Source organism: Rhipicephalus microplus, chromosome 1 (genome assembly GCF_043290135.1).
Source record: "Rhipicephalus microplus isolate Deutch F79 chromosome 1, USDA_Rmic, whole genome shotgun sequence".
Lineage (NCBI taxonomy): Eukaryota > Metazoa > Arthropoda > Arachnida > Ixodida > Ixodidae > Rhipicephalus > Rhipicephalus microplus.
Genome location: NC_134700.1, coordinates 182,875,026 through 182,897,718, shown reverse-complemented (window position 1 = coordinate 182,897,718; position 22,693 = coordinate 182,875,026). Strand labels below are relative to the sequence as shown.

General features: G+C 43.2%; 1 protein-coding gene across 1 annotated transcript in view; it reads left to right on the top strand.

Moving 5' to 3' along the window:
- tim (timeless) overlaps positions 1 to 14,320 on the top strand; it is a 132,774-nt gene extending 118,454 nt beyond the window's left edge. The window contains exons 18-21 of the mRNA XM_075888753.1: positions 3,429 to 3,731; positions 4,567 to 4,641; positions 4,733 to 4,901; positions 8,410 to 14,320. Of these exons, the coding sequence (XP_075744868.1) occupies positions 3,429 to 3,731; positions 4,567 to 4,641; positions 4,733 to 4,901; positions 8,410 to 8,747 (885 nt within the window). The 3' untranslated portion in view covers positions 8,748 to 14,320. The remainder of the gene's footprint in view (positions 1 to 3,428; positions 3,732 to 4,566; positions 4,642 to 4,732; positions 4,902 to 8,409) is intronic.
- Positions 14,321 to 22,693: the final 8,373 nt, after the last annotated feature.

The window sequence follows — 22,693 nt, the reverse complement described above, 5'->3', positions numbered from 1 at the left end:
AAAAGGCTAACACGCTCTTTACAGGGACTAGAATCTAACAGTGTGGTAGTTTCCACTCACCAACTCTCCAACTGTGGTGGTGCACACTTTACAGGAGACAATCGCTAACACTGGCTTTACAGGAACTAAAAGCTAACAGTGTGGTAGCTTCCCCTCACCAACTGTACAACTGTGGCGGTGCACGCTTTACAGGAAGAAATAGCTAACACGCTCTTTACAGGGACTAGAATCTGACAGTGTGGTAGTTTCCACTCACCAACTCTCCAACTGTGGTGGTGCACACTTTACAGGAGACAATCGCTAACACTGGCTTTACAGGAACTAAAAGCTAACAGTGTGGTAGCTTCCCCTCACCAACTGTACAACTGTGGCGGTGCACGCTTTACAGGAAGAAATAGCTAACACTCGCTTTACAGGAACTAAAAGCTAACAGCGTGGTAGCTTCCCCTAACCTACTGTACAACTGTGGAGATGCACGCTTTACAGGAAACAATAGCTAACCCTCGCTTCACAGGAACTAAAAGCTAACAGTGCGGTAGCTTCCCCTCACCAACTGTACAACTGTGGCGGTGCACGCTTTACAGGAGGAAATAGCTAACACTCGCTTTACAGGAACTAAAAGCTAACAGTGTGGTAGCTTCCCCTAACCTACTGTACAACTGCGGAGATGCACGCTTTACAGGAAACAATAGCTAACCCTTGCTTCACAGGAACTAAAAGCTAACAGTCTGATAGCTTTCTATCACCAACTGTACAACTGTGGTGGTGCACGCTTTACAGGAGACAATAGCTAACACTCGCTTTACAGGAACTAAAAGCTAACAGTGTGGTAGCTTCCCCTCATCAACTGTATTTTTGTTCAGATACACGATTTACAGGAAACAATAGCTAACATTCGCTTTAGAGGAACTAAAAGCTACCAGTGTGGTAGCTTCCCCTCACCAACTGTACAACTGTGGAGATACACGCTTTACAGGAAACAATAGCTAACACTCACTTTACATGAACTAAGAGTTAACAGTGTGGTAGCTTCCCCTCACTAACCGTACAGCTGTGGCGGTGCAGGCTTTAGTGGAGACCATAGCTAACGATAGCTTTACTGGAAACTAAAAGCTAACAGTGTGGTAGCTCCCCCTCACCAACTGTACAACTGTGGCGGTGCATGCTTTACAGGAGACAACAGCTAACACTCGCTTTACAGGAACTAAAAGCTAACAGTGTGATAGTTTCCACTTACCAACTCTACAGCTGTGGAGATACACGCTTTACAGGAAACAACAGCTAACACTCACTTTAAATGAACTAAGAGCTAATAGTGTGGCAGCTTCCCCTCACCAACTGCACAGCTGTGGTGGTGCATGCTTTAGAGGAGACCATAGCTAACACTCGCTTTAGACGAATTAAAAGATAACAGTGTGGTAGCTTGCCCTCACCAACTGTACAGCTGTGGCGGTGCACGCTTTAGAGGAGACCATAGCTAACAGTCGCTTTACAGGAACTGAAAGCTAACAGTGTGATAGCTTCCCCTCACGAACTGTACAATTGTGGCGGTGCATGCTTTAGAGGAGACCATAGCTAAAACTCGCTTTAGACGAACTAAAAGCTAACAGTGCGGTAGTTTCCACTCACCAACTCTACAACTGTGGAGACACATTCTTTACAGGAACAATAGCTAACACTCACTTTACATGAACTAAGAGCTAACAGCGTGATAGCTTCTACTCACCAACTGTACAACTGTGGCGGTGCATGCTTTACAGGAGACAATAGCTAACACTCGCTTTACAGGAACTAAAAGCTAACAGTATGGTAGCTTCCCCTCACTAACTGTACAACTCTTGAAATACACGCTTTACAGGAAACGATGGCTAACACTCGCTTTACAGGAACTAAAATTTAACAATGTGATAGCTTCCTCTCACCAACTGTACAACTCTGGTGGTGCACGCTCTACAGGAGACAACAGCTAACATTCGCTTTACAGGAACTAAAAGCTAACAGTGCGGTAGTTTCCACTCACCAACTCTACAACTGTGGAGACACATTCTTTACAGGAAACAGTAGCTAACACTCACTTTACAGAAACTAAAAGCTAACAGTGTGTTAGCTTCCTCTCACCAACTGTAACACTGTGGTGGTGCATACTTTACAGGAAGAAATAGCTAACACTCGCTTTACAGGAACTAAAAGCTAACAGTGTGATAGCTTCCTCTCACCAACTGTACAAGTGTGGTGGTGCACGCATTACAGGAGACAATAGCTAACACTCGCTTTACCGGAACTAAAAGCTAACAGTGTGGTAGCTTCCCCTAACCTACTGTACAACTGTGGAGATGCACGCTTTACAGAAAACAATAGCTTACCCTCGCTTCACAGGAACTAAAAGCTAACAGTCTGATAGCTTCCTATCACCAATTGTACAACTGTGGTGGTGCACGCTTTACAGGAGACAATAGCTAACACTCGCTTTACAGGAACTAAAAGCTAACGGTGTGGTAGCTTCCCCTAATGTGTGGCGATGCACGCTTTACAAAAAAAAACGCTAAGTGTGGTAGCTTCTCCTCACTCATACACATTGTGCGGCGGCGCATGCTTTACAGTAGAGAAAAATTAAAAGTGAAAGTGCAGTGGGAAAGTCCCATTCCTATCGGTCCTGACAGCGATGTGTCCGTGTGGCAGTAGTATTACAGTGTTTTGGGCGAGCTTATGATGCCAAGCAAGACAACAACGAATCCGCAATGATACGGCATATATTACCTACGATTACGATACTGTTTAACACAAATCATGATCTCAGCTTCATGCTGCGGTAAAAGCCAGCCGTGTTTGAAGTTTTGTACTTCCACAAGATATCACCATCCCTCATAATTTTTGTGAGGTAGGACAGCACCCACTGCGCCATTATTCGTCTTTCTGCGGATACACATCTGTAAGGTATTGTGCGCACTTTTCTGACTGCTCCATGTGGCTTATGATGATGAATTATGGCTGATCACTTTGCACTGGGCGGGAAGCATTAAATCACACGTTCGTTGCGCACTTAGCATTGCGTGATGACAGGTTGTTTTACCCTTCTGCCATGCTATATTGAATTGATTAACGCGACATTTCGTTCGACATGAAGCCTGCATGAATCGTTTTTGCAAATTAGTTTGAAGCGCCAGCGTTGGCCTGTGACAAAATACTCGACTGCCGCGCCGAAAGCCCATGTTCAACTCTCGTTCAATCCTGCGCATTTTTCTCTCATTTGATTTATATATGTCCATCGGTTACGCCACTGACGGCAACAGAGATGCCACTTAACACAGGAAACACAAGAAGGGCTGCCTAAACGTTGCGCTCTAAAACAAAGTGCGCAGACTCGCAGGCAATGTAGCACTGTTTCTTGTAACTTAGCTGTAACGTTCGCGCGCACCTCTATACTGCAGCTGTACGAAGACCTGGTGGGCTACGTGATGAATCGGTATCTCAAGCTCGCCGGACGGAACCCGGAGCTGTACTCGGAGCACATCCCGGGCATGCAGCGCAGTGCTTCGGCTTCAAGCACCCAGCCGCTGGTAGTGCCACCTTTCTACGACGACGACAACAGCAGCGACAGCAGCGACTGTAGCGACGAGGGCGACGATAACGCGCTCTACTGGTGCTTCCTGCAGTTCGAGTACGATAGCGACCCCGTCGGCCAAATCGTCGAGCACCTGCGCCGGAACGACGTGCGTCGCACCCGGAGAGAGGTACGCTGCAGAACCATGCGAGCTGTGCTAGTTCGTAACGCTTTAAATCTGAGTAGCACTGAATGACGAAAGGTTACACGTCGCGATTCTGCCACACGCTACGAGAAAGGAACACCTAAAGACAGTTGAAGTCAGTGAGGGGGGGGGGATCGAAGCAGGGCGTGAAGATTGTTTTCGTTCGCTTTGTTTACATCGCAGTTGTAGTTTTGCCTATTTGTTTTAATTTATTTTTTGTTTTGCGCTGTTTCCATCACAACGGCACTCAGCTTGGCCAGTCACGGCAACAGGTATATTTTCCTCTGCTTTCCGCCTTTATTTTCTCATTACTTTTGCCCTAGCGTTGGTGTGTTTCTCTCGCTCATTGCCTCTACCAATGTCTTGTCAATTTTTCCCTCTATTTTTATCAATCAATCAATCAATAATCAATTTCCTGTGAAAGGCGGGACACCATGGACAAGGAACATTGCATTGTTCGCATTTATATCTTACAGGTTTCATCTGGCTATGTTGTTGCTGTTACTTAAGATGAGGGTGCAATTATAGAGTTTTACAGAAACTATATGTACTGCATATACGCTATTAACCCTTGGTATGTGGTACGTGGTCATAGCATCCTACTTTAAATCACCAGAACCAAACGCGATGTAAAACAATGACAAAATGGTGACTATCTATCTCGCAACGATTAACAATATCGAGACATTAAGCTTATTTTTTTTTCCTGTTCAGGCTCAAGGATACTGAAAACATATAAAAATAATAGCTTACGAACGCCAACATGTGGTCCAAGTCAGGATCTGCCAAAGTAAACCATTTCATTATATCTTGCTTCCAGATACTCAACCAACTGAAGTGCAAGCGCATCATCTCGAATACTCAGTGTGAAAAGTTGGAAGAAAAAGAAAAACAGGTGAGAACAGAACCAAACACACTAGATTTCTTCGTTTCATGACTAGTTAGAATATTAGACGCAGGATTTAAACTGTTTTATCTTCTTCCAGTTTCTTGAAAATTATTCAAAGCCTAAGGAACAACTGGAAACTCAAAACGTGGAGAGCGAGGAACGATCAGAGATCACAGACCTGGTACTCAAGCTTAAAGGCATGGGATTCGAACATCAGCTCCAGTGGATTCAGAAAAAGTTCTTGGAAGTGTGCTACGTCAAGCTAAGTAAGCAATCCACCACTGCTGCTTACCACAAGTATTATGTCATGGCGTTCTTAATGGGATTGAACATGTTTAGTATACCACCTGCTGCTTTATTTCCGACTAACTTAAGCTTTCAGATCATTCATTGTATGTCCCCATCACCAGGTATCTCTGACCCCTGTTGCGATATTTTTAGTGGCCGCTGGAACGTGTAGGCATGAGCTGCATTACATGGCCAACTGTGCTGTCAAAATGGCCACAGTTGGGAGCGGGGACTTGTTTCGCAACCAAGAGCAACGTACCCCATTGTCACACAGTTCCGCTGCACTTTCGAATCTTCACTATACCCATACATGTCCAGGCTGTGAGGCGAATAGCTAAGCATACTTGTAGTGATAGACACTTGTTCGGCATAAGCCGTGTTGTTTTGCTTTGACGCTAGAAACGTGAAAAAGCGATAGGAATTGGTATAAAACGAAAGTGAAGCGTGTCATCATAGAATTGGAGCTTGCGCAATGTCTATTGGTGGTCGGCAGCTGTGACACCATTTGACGTCAATGCATCCACGCTGACGCCTAGTGGCACATCTCCAGCACAACGACTAATGCCCATGATCATAATTTAGCCGTTGTGGTATAGACGTTTCTTTCGTAGGTGCCGCCATCTTGCTAGCGGGCGGCCTTTTCTGGTCTGGCAACCCATCTGGCATGCGGGAAGTTCGCTGTTTGCATAGAAGGTAATACGTGCGGCTGCGGTTTTGTCGTTTCCCCTTACTCCTTACACGGTGAATTTCGACTGAAGCAATGCAGGTTCTTTATAAAATGAGTCTATGAGACGTTCTGACAAGCTTCAAGTCGTTGAGGGTCAATAGTGTTATTACACAGCGCCGCGAACGAGTCCGCCTCTGTTGATGCAATGTATTCACAGCCCAATATGCGCAATATTTTCAGGTGTTTCTTTTCCAGAATGAGCAACAACACTTCGAGAGCGTAGTGAATATTTAATTTTGAGCTGTACACATCAGCTTTTCTAACAAGATTTTTTACGCCACGTCGTCGCATCGGCTACCACTCTCGCATGAAGCGGTGCATGGAAGTGTAGCGGTTCGTCTTTATTTCATGGCACTGACAGTTTTTGTTAACTGCGCACTAACTGTTGATTAAATTGTTTCTCAAATCTGAAGGAGTGACCACAGCTTACTCGCTCGTTTGTTTTTACAGGTGTGCACTTGATAACAGCCTTTACATCAAACGACTCTGACGTGCCAGCGCGTCCCATATATATCTTCTTTTTTTTTTAATCGCGATATTTGAGTGACTCTCGGTGCCGCGGTACTTCGACCTGCGATAGAGAGAAATGTTACGTGGAACTGTTCTTCGGGGAAATATTGTCATCGTAGGAATAGCTGTAAGCTGCATACATTCCATTCAAAGCCGAGGTTGAGCATCGGTGTCGAAGTCGTTGTGGTTCGTTCGCCTAAGAAGAAGTGCTTTGAACATACCCGAGTACCCGCGGAAGGTACAAAGTTTTTCCTGTTTAAGTTTGCAAGCCATAGAAGCCGCTGCTCCTCGTCAATAGGAAAACGGTGCGACTTGAAGAGTCCACAGCCACAAAAACTCCGCGTCTGCGGTGATGCACATGGCATATTTCTTCCGACAGCAGTTCCCTTTTCCGGTAACTATTACTGCACCCAAAAACAGCGCAGTGGTTCCCTGATGACCATTTCTCGCGCCATCATAGCAACGAAAAAAAAACTAAAATCCACAGGTTGGCTTGACACACGGCGAATTTCTCGATAACGCCACACATACCAGCATCAACACACACTCTAAGCCGTCGCCCGCGTGCCGGAGAGGAGGAATGCGTTGGTTGCCAGACCGGACCTCCTCGCCCGATACAAAAGGTCTGTACCTGAAGTTGCTAACATAAGATTTCACACAGAGTATCGCGAATTCCACGCAAAGATGACACCACAAGCACATAATACACGATGGCACACAATATGCACTTCTTCAAAGCGTCGTTAAGTAAGGAGAGAAACAACACAGTGTGCGCTCCCAAGTAATACGGTAACCTATACCTGTGCTCATGCGTACACTATATACCACACTGCGCTTCAACACGTGAGGCACAGTTTCTCAGCTTGAGCAGCCAGCATGCGAAGGCGTTTCACGTCCCTCTGGCCCTTGTCTCGATCCGCGAAGGCACGAATCCACCCGTCGACATCATTGCCTTTCTGCGGCACTTATTGCAACAGTTTCAATAGTCGGTGCTATCGCACTCAAAGCCGGCGGTAGCGCAGAAACGCAATTGGTGTATAAAGAACCTACACTACTCCGACAAAGAGCCATCTCACGCTAACACAAAGCGAGAGGCAAAGAACGTAACTGCGTCTAGGGCGACCTCCTGATGCTAGCGCAGTTCTTCTCTGGTATCAACGCGCTTTAACCATGACCTCTGAAATTACCAATTTCGAAGGCTATGCCGTAACTGCACTGTCGACGAACCATTCCTAGTAAGACGGTAAGTTGGGCCAGTTGGTTAGGATCCATCGTGAACTTACAGCGCAACACCAGAAAAAATACAGGACAGAGAAGGAGCAAAAGAGAAAAAAAGAGTAAAAAGAGAAAGAAAAAACGGCGCCGTCTTTTCTTTCTCTTTTGCTCCTTCCCTGTCCTGAATTTCTGGTGTTGCGCTGTACGTTCACGATGGAACCATTCCTCATGAGTGCTAGTAAGTGTCATGACGCATTGCTTTACTCCACCACTCACAGACGGCGGCTCCACTCCGCTGTGGCTCGCCATGCCAACAGAGAGCAGCAAGTGAGAGCGAATTTGTGAGAGATATAAGTCGTGTTTGTGAAGAATCATGCGCGATCCACGGTAGCTCAGGCAACAGAGCATTGGGCGCACATCGTAACGACCCGTAAACTAAACGGCCGTAAACGGCCGTAAAACGGCCGCAACCAATTATTTATGATCGATTATTGTAAATAGATCGTATTTTTGCGACACTACGCAATTTTAAAATGACGATACGCAAGCGCAGTAAGGACGCCGTTTCATCGAACGATTTCGAGTGATTCAATTAAGACTGTGCTACACCAACACATAAAAACAAACATACAAGTGCAAAAGTCTGCAGCAGTCCTGGCATTTTTTGGTCCACTATACCGTTCTACTTTGTGGTTAACACCTTACTACGCGAATAATACGGAGGGCAAGTTTGGTGAGGAGGCAAACACGGTCGCTGACGGTCAGTCACCTTCAGCATCATTATGCCATAACCATACAGATCGTAAGACTATCTCAGTGACGCCATTTTATGCGCATTCTTCATAGACCTGAAAGCGGGATAAATTATTCTATATTTTCCTTGCTATAGCATTACTCGGCTTTTGGGCATTCTGGCAATACATGCACCAACATTTAGCGTTAAATAAATGATCACATGTGCTGCCGGCGTTAAGCAGGACGGAAGCGGCCGCACCAGTTGCCCTCAAGCGAGTTTCATTGTTGGGCCCTTGCAGAAAACCGATCCTTGGATGACGCCGAGCCCGTGGCGCTGCACTACACACTTCTCGGCCAGGGAGTGCCCATCGTGGCGTTCAGCGAGGTACAGTCGAACGCGCTCAAGAACGCAGACTTCTGCCAGCTGCTGCAAAAGCTCGGCGTTGACTGGTCGGGACCCGCAAACTGCCCCTGCATCCCGGCCACATGGGCCACCGACAAGTTGTACACCACAGCACGCAAGCTAGGACCACTCACATGCCGGAAGCTGTCCAAGCTCTGCCAGGAAGGTGCGGACTGTAACCCCACCAGGGCGGTTCCCCCTCGCACCCAAGCCGGTGCTGCTGCCAGCTCGTAGGCCCATGCACTCTCTCCGACCAGTTTGTTCCAGCTGCAATACATCATTACCGGGATTTCGTCCCTCTCCAAGTGTACGCGATCTTGAGGATCGTGCACGCCGTGTGTACAGTAGGACCCCATTATGGCGTAACACCGCATAACAGTGTATACGCACGCTTTGAAAGGCAAAAATGACGTGGAATCTCTGATGCCGTAGCGCTGCAGAAACGCACACTATACACACTGAAGCAGGCGCCACAGGCTGCAATCAAAGCTTAGTTCACGAGGAAAAGACGGTTTTCGTCTCGTGGAGACGGTTTTGTGCGCAAGCTTCCAACATTGGCTGCCGGCTCTGTACGTCGGTTTCGGTCCGGACGCTTCCAATCCTCGTCAATGCACGCAGCTCACCGATACATATGCTTGTAGGCTTGGGTAATCGGCGACATGATAAATCGCTAAATATTGAAGCGTTCCTGGCCAAAGAGTCCATCAGTAGTGAATATATCTAAATCACAATAACAATCCCGGTTGATGCGCTATAATGGGGCCTGCTGTATGCCTACCAGAGAAGTTGACCCGAAGGCACGAGAGTGTGTTTATGTCACTCGCTGCCGCTTGAAATTCAATGTTGCGAATCGTGAACACTTTATAAAAGAAGAAGAGACAGCCACCGCTGTCACGCACATGGTCTGCAATGAGTGCACCACATGCATTTCAAGAGAGAGCGCTATTGGTGTTAGTCAAACGTGCTAACGAGCAGTGACAAAGTTCAAGTTGACGGGAAGCATCTCAAGATGACGCACTAAAATAAGGCATAAAGTAGCAAACGAATGCTGGAGGAATCATGCTATTGAAGTATGCACTTCGCTTTGAGTTTATTACTGAAACAGTGAAGTACGTATCCGTAAAAATTTGCGAGTCGGTGTCTTCCCACTGAAGTGCTACTATAAGTTAGAAAACTCACTTTCAAAAATGCAATAAGTGGTCAGCTGAGACCATGGGCTAGAACCAAGTCAAGAATGTCGGATTGGTCTTCCAGCACGGGTACACACTCCTGTAGTACAAAAAGCTGTCAATCGTGCGCGGAGCACAGCAATATGCTGATTTCAGCAAAACAGTAATTTCTGTCACGGATCTTTTCCTCAAGAAAACAAATGCGAGCCGGACCTGTTTCGTGAGCTAATGTGACTTTCATGACCTTGGATTAGTAAATTACGTTCGAGTCCAGTATATAAATATCGGGAAATGCAACGACCCTTACTGTGCAGTGTGTTATAAGGGGCACCACAGCGGCGGAATTCGGATAAAAATGTGGCCAAGGAGCAAACCCACGACCTTGCACATGGAGTTCAAAGGAGGTCAGCCCTCACCACAACTGGGACTAACCGAAAAATTCGCAAAATAGGCGTACACAAGTAATTCAGGCCATACTTGAACTATTGAAATTATACGAGGACTATGTACGAACGCATCTGAAGTAGTTTGGCTGTACCAAGATGTTCACAGGTCCAATTTAGCAAGCCTTAAGCTAACTGCATCAAAAGCATTGTAGCACAATTTTTCTCGCTATTGCCGAATCTTAATTTACTGTGCTACAATGAAAGTGCCACGGTGGAGGAACGCGTATTTCCAGTGAAAACAGCCAGCGCAAGAACTCTCACGCTTTAATTACCAAGCTTTGATTCGTTCCGTACACATAGCCTTTTTACTCACTAACGCTGAATTCATATCTGAACCCAGTACTGTATTAAACGCGACGCGACAGCTCTCTACACGTCGGGACGCGTCTCGATCATCGGACGATTTTAGTTCTGATCATGCGCTGTGTAACTCTCCACTGAAGCTAGTAACGGCAGCACCAGAACACAGTGCGGTCAAAGCAAAATGGTAGGATTATTGGATCTAGTTGGCTGTGCAGATTGAATGGAAATGTGTAATTGAACACCAAAAAAAAAAGCACTGAAAAGGCACACATGACCTGTATGAAAAGCGTTTGTCCACGTATGTCATGGGTGTCGTTACTGTAGCACGTTTATATTTGAGGAAACTGAGGGCAGGCATGCAGTGTGCATCCACATTGACACCTCTTCCGATAGAGCATCTCGTGTCCTATAAAATGAAAGCGTCGCAGTGCCCTCTGGCAAGTGCAGCCGTGCTAACGGCTGAATAGCTCACAAGTCTTGGCATGCATACGTGAAATCTAAGACCATCCGATCGGCGGGTTCGATTTCTTGACTGCTCACTGGCCCAAAATAATGTTGATTTATTATCAGATGAACTGACACGGGAAAATAAACCTTCATGAAAATTTCCTGCGAAGTCGAAGAAAATATGCGAGCCCTCATCTGGAACTGGCTTCCTGAAGCCACCTAGAGGTGCATCGTTGCAAAGACAATACTTAGCACTCTTCCGGAAATGCCGCCGTGGTACGGACACAATCTTTGTTGGTGGACTGTAATTACCTAAAAACGAGAAGCCCTCACCGCATACAATCGCGAAATGAGGCTTTGTGCATGTCTCTACGTATGTGAAATGTGAACAAAATATTGTGCCACAGACCTTTCAAGTTTTATTAGTGATACCACCAACGACATAATAAAAATGTGATTTGTGTCATTAACTAAAGCTATGTCTACCGTTGAAGACGTCTAAACTGATTTATTACCCGCATACCATTGAGAACGGAAAGACTAAAACTTGACGGCATACAATTATCTCATTTACAAATGCATCTTGAACAGATTGAACAGTCTCGAGCAGTTCATACGAGTTTGCTTTTGGAACATATTGTTGAGGAACAGAAGCTGGGACATAATTTCTCGAAGTTTAGAGCTTGTGCCTCACGCCTCGACATTACAATTGAAGAAGCCTTTATGGAGCTGTATTTCGTAATGATTCTAACATTTTTTCCCCCATTCATCTGCTTGCACGCCACAGTATTGACATTGCCACAAATGTCACCTACACAGCGCAAGAGACATCGCACAAATAGAGATGGAGGAAAAATATTTCTTCGAAAACAAGTGACCCATGATGTAAAGTACTTATCCTAAATTCACTTAGCATCACGGCGCAAACTGTGGTTTCTTTCAATTAACGACATCGTCGTCTCAGCCAGTCAAGATGATTTGTTTTTTAAGGCACTGGATCACAGTGAGAATGAAATGATTAGAGTGCTCTAAGCACACAAAAGGCAAGTGAACTTTACAGCAAGCGAGCAGCTGCATAATCATACTTATTTTCTCCCTCCTTGCAATAAAAGGACACTGCTGATTAATACTGTAAAACTACGCTATTACAGTCAGACCCTTAAAAAGGCGTAGCAATATAAATTATTCAACTCCATGTGGGTAGCGATTATCGCAGAATGCTCCTCTAACTCAGCACAATTTACAAAGAACAATACAAGAACACTTCGTAAGTCCATAGTGTTTTCTTCTTTGTCTTAAGTAGCAATATGATATCGCTTTTGCAAGATACAGCTTGAGCATATACATGTATTTGTACGAGTCTTTTCTCAAGCTTGAAAAAAAAAAAAAGATTTTGCGAGTCGTATTAAACCAATGCCATTCAATCGAGATGACCTTGCTGAGGCACGTGTTAGATGTGCGAATGTGTCTGCGCTAGACGAACAATGTTCTTGTTTAACAAAGCAAAGACAAATGACCTATTGAACGTTTGCACCAAGAGCAGCGCGACTCTTTTAAGTACTAATATAGGCATGATGTATTCCTGAAATGTGCTCCATTTTGAACTCTGCAAACCTACATCTTCATGGTGCAACGCAGAACTGCTGAGAAAGGATCCATATAACAGACCCAGCGTGAAACTGTATGTGTGTATTTTTATTTGCTCTTTCTTTATGCCCATATACATATATAAATACGTGTGTACGTACTTTTTACACTACATGTGTTGTTGGAAATCCACAGGGTGTATAGAGCTACATAAATTGCAACGAAAGAGAAAATATACAAAAGATGCAAACTTGGCCCATCGAAAAGCAATGCATGTGTACAGTATATGCAACCATGCAATTCACATTTTTCTGAGCAAGCATGTATGCTAACATCCCAGTTTCACAAGCAGATAAGCCTCAGTCGTGCGTTTGTAAAAACAAAAGCATATTTGTATCCTCCTTTCAAATTTACGTGGCTCTGTATCACATGTGCACTCTACACAGGCCTAACCCTCTATACAGTTAAGGTCTACACTTCAGGACGCCTCTTTTGCTGAAGCAGCACAGACATCAAGTCTATACTTTTAGTGCACAACGCAAATGAATATAGGCATATGGACAACATTCAAAGACCATATGTAGAACAGTGCAAAAGAAATGTGTGGATATGATACCTGACCCAGTTAACATGCATGCCTGCCCATAATATATTCTCATAAACATTACAAATGTGTAATTCTCATCTTAGATGATTGTGTCAAACGTTACTTACACTGGAACTTGGCAGATAGCTGAGCCATTGATTTCTTCTGTGTTTCTGTGTTCATTTAGAATTGCGGATGTTTCGTTTTGTTTCTGTGTCAACATATACGATGGATGGCTACTTGCACAATATGATGTATGTCTCTTATGTGTCACGATGAATAAAAATGTATGTGACGTGCAATGCATTTTCAGCAACGTTTTTTATTCCTAGTTCAAAACCATAGGAATTCAGTAGTGATTCAATTTCAAGGTCTATTGTAGGAAACATCTCTCGCGTTAAACAATCTGAAGAAAACTTCCAAAGCGACAAAAAGAAACAGGAAACATATAAGGAATCTCGACCACATCCAATGCCCCCAAGTATAAATAGCTGTTGTGACTAAGCATTGCGCACATGAGCGCAACAGAGCTGTGTGCTAAAATGCATCGCAAACCAAGCCTTGGTCACTAAATTTGCTGCAATACCTTCACAAAGATCCCTCGCCTAGTCGTGTATGCATAGCGTACAGAAAACGAAGGTTTACAGCGTCAGTACTGGCCTGCCCGTGACGCTATTGCACTCGAAGCTTACATGCATCACAAAATGACAGACACAAATCACAGAGAGTGAACGTACACAAATGCTGATATTGTACTTGTGAAGACATATTCTGCCAGAGTAGCTAGACACAATGTGACACTATGCAGTCATATCGTTTTCTGAAGGCACACCATTTGCAACTGCATGAACATGCAACTACTGTAGCTAACAAAAAGAAAAGCTTAAAAATGTAAAAAGACAGCAAAGCTATCCATACAGTAGTTCACTAGAGTCAACACCTAAAGAAAAAAAATAACAGGCAGTGCAAAGCATGCAAACATGCCCAAGACCAATGCAGCCGCATCTTTACATGACTTCATTAAAGAGAACGAAGCTATGAAAGAATCAGTCAGAATAATTGCCATTTGGCCTGGGTGCATATGACACATATTTCTGTATTATAAAAAACCAAACTGTACATAAGCTTTTAGCAATACTCGAGCGAAACTCCGTGGCATTCTCCAGCTGTGCACACACAAAACTTAAAAATAGGTCTGGATTTTAGAGCATTCAATCTAATATTTGAGCTAAGGGCTCTCATAGGACTGTGAATAAAAAAAAAAAAGAAGACACTTCAGTACAGACACTCCCATTGAGCATTCAGCAGCTATTATCATTTGCAGTCAACCATCCCTTTGTATAATAAACGCTGTGAGTGAAACCCATTTCCCACACTATTTCATACTAAAATATCGAGAAACCTAATTGTAGGGTTTAATGGCCTGAAACTATGCAGTGGAGCCAAGTTCTGCATTTTGGGAGTTGGTTTAGGGGCTAAACTGGAGAATTTTGTTGTTTCTGGTTTGTAAAAGTTAGAGTTTATCGAGATAAACTTCCAATTTACATTCACCCATAATGAAAAATATGGACAACAGAAACAAAAAAGCATCGCCTAAGCGCTCTGTAGAGGTGGGCGACCAGCAAAGCTGAACCTTGCTGCCCGAACGTTTATTACTGTGTAAATCCCAATAGTTCATAAAAATTTTCTCAATTGTCAGTTACGTCATTGGGCTAGTAGAGGGACTTGCCCAATATCTGTGGCACGTATGCGCTAGGAGTTGTGCGCATAGGACGGATGAGTTTTGGTTTTGCCTCAGCATCTATAGTTTTTTCATAAAAAAAAAGTATGCAGCAGGCAACCTCTTTACCAAGAGCAAACATTTGCACCACTGCTGGAACTTACTGTAAAATATGCATTTACCACTGTTAAAATCTGTCATTGTCACACACACTGCACGGTTTATGACATCAAGAACACCTTTCCACAGTTTTACATAAAGGGCAAGCAAGTCCAGTGCGGTACCTGAAAAGACAGGCAACTCGTGGGAATGCATACACAAAAACTAGAGCTCGACAATCTTCAACAGTATGCACCAGCTTTCTTGCCAGCAAGGTAGTTCTGCAATGTTGTGGAGCCCAAAATAAAAATTATCGCAGGTTACGTGTCACTGCATTTTCATTTCAACATTATGGCTCACATGTGAAACATGGTAGCATGATTCCCTGTTGTACAGTAGTGCAAGTCATCAGGAATATTTCCTTGCGATGTTTTGCAGCTTCACTTTCTATCGACAGCAGCTGCCACCTTTTCTTTCGAGGTGCTTTTTATTCTACGAAGTCCCACCAGAAGCCAACGCATCCACAAATGGTGTCACAGATGCATTTCTTCAATTAACTAAATAGCACCTGTAGACATATAACAAAAAGACAGCACACATCGTGCTAACGAGCAGACTAACCTTTTAGTTCTCAATTAATATGAGTAGCTCACATTTCCTTTTAAGAACCTACACTTAAAAATATGCTGCAAGTTTGCTGTCACAAGGAAACTTTCTGGCTTCTCATTTTTTTCACTGTCAATGATGTACACAGTCATGGAATGATCTCGTAGTCGCAAATCAGTGCTTTAAAAATGATTAGCTATTTCAGTAAACCCAAACCAAGTTATTTTCTTACTAGCAAGTGTTTTTCAAACACTATAGGATTATTTTTAAAATGTATAATCCTAGCAAAGAGGATTTCAGAAACTTCAACAATATGTTCTGTTTGTGCAGTCGGTCCGACTTAATAGTTTGGTCACCGTGGCGGACATATAGAAAGACCAACCTTATGCTCTACGGCACAAAATTTTAGCCAGAGCAACCATGAAGCATTCTTATTATGCTACAAGGTATACTATTACATGCCAGAATCAGTTTTTAATAAGTGTGATTCTTTCATGAGAAGCTCAACGTAAGTTTTTACATTTTCTTTACTTTATATAACATACCAGAATCAGTGTTTAAACATGTGCGATTCTTTCATGAGAAGCTCAACCTAAGTTTTTACATTTTCTTTACTTTATGTCTAGAGAGAAGGGCTGCGGTAAACCAAGACTCAAACTGCAGCCCTGCATACAGCGTGCATTCCTTAGAAGCATAACTCCTTTCACACAACAATTCCAGGTGATCAGCATCAAGCGCACAGCAAAAAAGGCACATGCCTTTCAACACATCATACGAGATATCTTTCAGAAAGCACGAAGTAAGCAGTACAATGTATACTTCTTAAATATACAGCTAGCACGCCTAGTACATTCATGAACATGGAATCAGAAAAATGCATTTCAATAAAACTTTGCACATATACATATATACTTTATAACCAAAGAACCAAAAAAAGTAAGACCTAATGAACAGTATCTTTCGTTTATAACGAGCCTTTTTCACACACAGGCAGACATAAATAGTGCACGCAGACCATGAACACACCGGTGACTCGCAGTTCAACGACCAGAGGCAATGTAACACAGGAGCATCTTTTTTTGTAGCGTACTTCAAATGGCTACAGCTGCCATGCAGTCAGATGCATAAATAGTATGTATGTCGGCTGAAGCACTGCAACTTGCCAACATATTAACACTAAGCTTTTCAGGGGGAAAAAAAAGTTGAATGTACACTCTGCATAAGCAAAAAATGAACAAAAAATAAAAGAAAGTAAAATTCAGCCCACCCACACATTAACAGCAAGCTCCGTTGTCAAAACAATCTGCCAGCCTCCTCTAAACATTTTTTTTTACTAGCCTACATTCTTCATTCAGCCCATAAATATGGTATGTGCCTGATGGCAACTTTTATTTCGAAAATCGCGATATGAAAAGAGCAGACACAGAGTCTACTTCCGTACCACATGAGGGACAATGGGCAGTGGTAGAAGCTCACTTCAGTGGCACTCACCAGGAAGACAAAAAACGAGCGTGTGCTGTAACAGGGCTCCCGTTTTAGTGTGCACCTTCTTTTCCTGACAAGAGGAGGCCGCCTGTGCCAGCCTCCTATTCACATCACACATCCTCCCGCTTAGCCAGCAGGCATGGATTGCCGGTGCAAGAAAATTCATCAACAACGCAAAATCTCTCCTCCTCATCCTCCCCCCCCCTTTCCAAACAAAAAAAGCCCTCCCATTGGTCTGTCATTAAAAAGCTAAAGCTCCTAAGCTCTAATAAGTGCAGCCAAATCTCTCGGTTCATCGTTGTGCCGCTCTGGTTCGTCTTCATCCTCCTCCTCTTCCTCGTCTTCTGAGAAGTCGTGAGAAAAAGCAGTCGCGCCCTTCCCGAGGCGTACTGTCTTGGCAGGAGGCGAGCCCATGTGCTCGTCCAGGTAGGATGGAGATGGACTTCGTGGCGGGCTGCTCCCAGGAGACAGGGCATTTTTCAGCCTGTCTTTGCCTTCATTCCATAGGTGGTTCTGAGAATTGACATGGGAGGGGGGCGGATAGCAAGAGAAAGAGAGAAAAAGAGAGAAGCACGGGGAAGGACATGCAGTGAGTGGTTAGTCCCAGGATTGGGCTGTACAAAGCCCGCAAAACATGGAAAAGCTTAATGCCAAAAACAGAATATGACACACACACAAGAAACAAATATACGAGAAATGTTCTCCGATATCGACATCCGACGAACTACTTGAACTCCTGAGATCATAAAAGAACTTCTTCAGCAGTAACCAAACATTGATTCTCGAGATGAATAGCATGCACCATTGGCGAACTGAAAATTTTGTAGTCAGTAGTATCCTTGTGGAAGACAACAATTTCAACCATTTTGGAGTTAGTGCTCCCACAAATTTTGTCACACTGGACCCTTGTGTGTTTTGTCCCTGGACAGCACAGCTCAACAGTGCCTATGAGAAAAAAATTGCAGACTCAATCTTGGCAGTGACACATCAGTCACATTGAGTAAATGTATTAAGTAAAAGCACGAAGCAGAGAATGGTGAACAGGCTCTGACCGACAAGATTTGTGGTTACTCTACAAACAACTCAGAATCCATTGTTCTGTAGCAAAAGAGTTCAGATACAAAAGCAGTCTTTCACCTATCTGTAGCTACTCTTCCACAATGTGAAGTCAAACAATGCTTATTGCAATTAAACAATGAAAATAGTGCATAGCAACCATGTGAAGGTCCCCAGTGTGAACTCAATGGTGAGCGTTGAACAAGTAAGTGATGACATTGATTCCATGAGTGGGCAGTTTGCCTTTTCATAGAAGCTATAGTGCAGAATGTACTATGACGTGATGACTATAACATTCATTTTATTCACCTATTAATAAAAATATACAGCCTTGAGACGCTTTAAGCCATTTCACTTACGAATCTCGTCTGCCTTCATAAATCTAGAGACTGTACTCTAAATGCTATTCATGTAGTACATTCAACGGCTTTCAACTGTGCCCCGTACCATAACGTAACGAGGTCTGGAGCATTTAGAGTAGCCCTATGACTGACCATGTCCGATATCAGCTGTGCTCTCGTGCTCGAAATGACACTGCCTCCAAGTGAGCTGAATTAACCAAACAAACACACTCTGAGCACCAGCCAAATGTAAACACCATTGTGAGAATGCTTTAGAACACTCGAAAGTGACAAGTCGATTGCAACTTATCAAGGGGAGACCTAGCACAGACGTTTACTTCTAAGCTTTCACTATTTCTCCATAGATGTCTTCTGGTCTCTTAGTTGAAATTCATTTCATAGAGCTTGGAATAGGATCAGCGGGATGCGCATTGTCTGTCATACTATAGAGAATAAAGATGCCAGATATTATAAGCCAGCTATTATAAGAATTAGAAGTGGATTTACATTCAAGCTAATATTCTTCTTTCAGAATGAAACAGAAGTACACATTACAGGTGTATCCATTATTATACGAAATAGGAATGCTAAAAAAAGTCAAGTAAATTAACAACAAAAGGATATGTTTGCAAGGCTTAGACAAAACACCTCAGTATCATTATTAAGCAAACAAGCTGTAATAGATTCAGACATAGTTAGGTGAATTATGTGCACTTGAAATGTATCATGGTGAAGGGCTGGGATGTCAAAACAATGAAAAAATAATATCAGAAAGTAGATGGGATAAGCCTAATTAGTGAACAAACTGGCCCAGCAATGTGCATCATAAAGAACACTAAAAGATAGCACGTGAGGAAATCCAGTTTAAAATTATTCTACAATGTATAAGGCAGAAATAGGGCATGTGAACAGTATGATGATCGGAACGACACAAATAATGTTACACAATGAAACCATAGGGCAAACAAAGAACAAAAATAAACTAGCATGTTTATTAATACTTCTTCTACAACTAATAGACAACATGCTTCTACTTGTACTTTTGTAGACTTGCTATGAGAGGCACTCAAGTGATAAGAATGTGTGCTTGGCAATAACAAAAAAAAAACTAAATTCATGTATTTTTAATGTCCAAGTTGTTCACATAATAATAGTAAATGAACATAGACCAGCAGTACAGTGCTGTTCACAAATATACAATGTGTCTTTTGTGTTATGTTTCATTTGTACAGAAAATATTCAGTTCTCAATAAATAAATGCAGTGGTGTAAGGCTACTTTTTTTTTACTCACTGTATTGCATGATTTTGATTGAAATGCAAGTAAATAATTTGCCCGTGTATATTACTAAAATTATAAATATCCCAAGCACTACATGTACCAGACGAGGTTGCCAATTTAACTTTACTCTTTGGTGAAATACCAGTTCCACCATTTTATGAGGCACAAATAGGGATGTGTGTTTAGCACCTTTTCTTAACCCTTTGAGTGTTTATGCCGAACATGTAAAGCGGCAGTTTTCTGTACAGCAGTGTCTTCGCCATACGAGTGTGTTTTTCGTGCTCCGCTTGAAATTTCTAGCAGTAATGACGAAGCATGCTCACTGGGACATGCCGCCATCTTCCAGGACTTGAAATAAGCAGTGGAAATGATTATGCTAGCTTCTTTCGAAGATAACCGAAATTGGTTTCAAGGATCAGCGCAATGCAGAGTCAGCAATGATGCCGATGAGCAACACCCATTTGTGGTTCCGGTTTCACCGCGTAATCGCAGTGAAGGCGCACGAAACTTCATTTTTATCATTATCAGCGTTTCTTTGCAGGAGCAAAGGAAGCTTATTTCCCTTTTTATTTGCACTGCTTCTTGCTTGTTTGTACCGAACACTCACAAGATATACTCGTTCTCCTTAATTACCGAGCTTACTCTTCCCAAGGCAGCCACAAGCAGAGAAGATACAATATATCTGCGAGCACAACTCGTCACTCCAAGAACATAATGAAGACGCCCACTGTGAGCAGATGGCAATAAAGCACTCTGTGTAGACCCATCTCTCACAGAATACCACGCCCTCAAATACTAATTAATGTTTTGCAGATTTGAGTAGTGCTCACTCAAAAATGCTGTTTGTTTTTTCTGTGACAATATTTTTTTCCAGAGTTTACATATTTCACACATTGCCCTAGTAAAGTCATTTCATACAAATGCCCCAATAAAGTCATTTGATCATCTGATGAGTATTTTTCAGAAAACTACAACACTTCGAGCGTTCATGCAACCTGTAGCTGCCTTCATCATTTTTTCGGCTTTCATGCATCTTATTAGAGGCAGAAAAAAACAACTTTTACACTTACTTTTCCAGCACCATTCCTGAGCTTGTGTGGCAGTATATGTGTATATAGAATCATGACAAAGTTTTCAAGTCAAAGGCATTGAAACACCTTTGTGAGTAACTATGAATTTGACTCACTGAAAGAGCGTATTACCTCACAAATTCCACGCCGCAAAAATTTCAAGAATCCAACTAGTACGAGCAGAGTTACAAAGATTTGTCACACGCTGCAATCGCACTCTTTCTTCTCTCGTCCCGAGGAAAGCGCTGGAAGCTAAGCAGGGAGGAATGGGAGGGGCAAACAAAATACATCACATGCGCCTGGTGACCTTGAGCACTTTTTTCTCTTTTTTTTTTCTTCGAATACGTGGATTTTTCAGTGCAATCGCGCGCACTTGGACAAGTGAAAGCCTTTTGCAGCTATCTCTGTAACGATCAAGCCCACCATGTTCAAATCCGCCAACGGCTAGTAGATGAGCATTCTATGAGTGATTTTTGAGCGTATTTTGTCATTTGTCAAGGGAAGAGAAAGCAATTTTTAGCTGACTTTGATAATTTATTGTGAATTCCAGGCCACATGCTGCGCTATATTATTTGGCTCGCGTGTTGTCGAGAGCCTCTACTACGAATTGGCAGTGTTTTCTGACCATGCTCAAAAAGTGTTGCAGGGCCCCTTTAAGTGCCTCACGAGACTCTGACCTTGAAAAATGCAGTGTGCGGCATTGAAACTCATGCGACCTTCGAAGCATGACCTTACAGTGATTGGGCTGGAATCAAACCCAGGAACTTTGAGTGGCAGTCAAGTGCTTCGCAACAGTGCTTGAAACTTGTGTGTTAATGCGAGCCAATTGGTACACATAGTTAAAAAGAAATGCAAGGTAAGCACTGACAAGAAGCACATAGGACTAGCATGGACTGCAAAATACATGGTCTATGATGAAGCACGAAAGTTTTCGAGTCCCTCAGATTGTGAAGCAGGCCTATGCTAGTGGGGCCTTGAAAAATGCCCTAGTTCACTCATTCCACCACTCATTCTCATGCAGTAATTTCAAAGGCTGAAGAAGAGCAGCTACCCAGACAGTATGTTGCTTTCGTTGATGACAGCTCCTTTGACAGAAGTGCGGTAATTGAGGGCACGCGCCTGGCCATGCTTTTGAAATTCCAATTATTACCACACCAATAAGACCGCTGGAGTGCTGTATTCATACCCGCCAACAAACTGAGCTTTCTTTGCAAGAAGTTTATTAAAAAGAATTCAGCTAGCAAGTGTCGTGTAAAAAATGTGCTCAGTGAACTATGTCTCATGCACATGTGAAGAGTGTACAACATCTCAACATTGCGTAGCCGTTTTTATACCACACAGACGGGCCATTGCCTGAACGACCATCCGCACAAACATGCGAACAACCTGAAGGAAAGAGGCAGCAATAATTTGGCCATCCACTTGCTAAGTTTGCCGGCATACCACACTTTGAAGGGACCCAGGTTCTGTGCACATACAAAGACCAGACAGCATGCGAAGTCTTTGAAGCTTTTGCGATGAAGTGCAAAGACGCAGCAGGTGTGCCCTTGATTAATCTAACAGACAAGAAGTGTGGCTATCCTCATAAGTAACCTCTTTGGACTAGACAATTTTGTACAGCTGGATACATGTGCTTTGATAATTTTCTTTTCCTGTGTACCCCAGTCCAATGTATATTTATGTGTTTCCCAATAAACCAAGCAGTTGGCAGTCAGTGCTACTCCCTTGTGTTTCTTGTCCTTGCTTGCGTTACTGTCTTTTCAACTACGAGTGGTTCAAGACTTCTTTTCAAAAAGCTACGCGGATGTCGGATTGGGCGAGGAGTCACAATGAATGTAATATGGGAAGTCATAAATGCACAATAGTGCCAGGCATCACACCACGCAAATTGGGTGACACATGAGTGGTATAAAGCTTCTCACCGACTAGATATTTATCATTCATCATCACATTCAGGTGGAGCACCAAGAAACTGTGCAGCCACA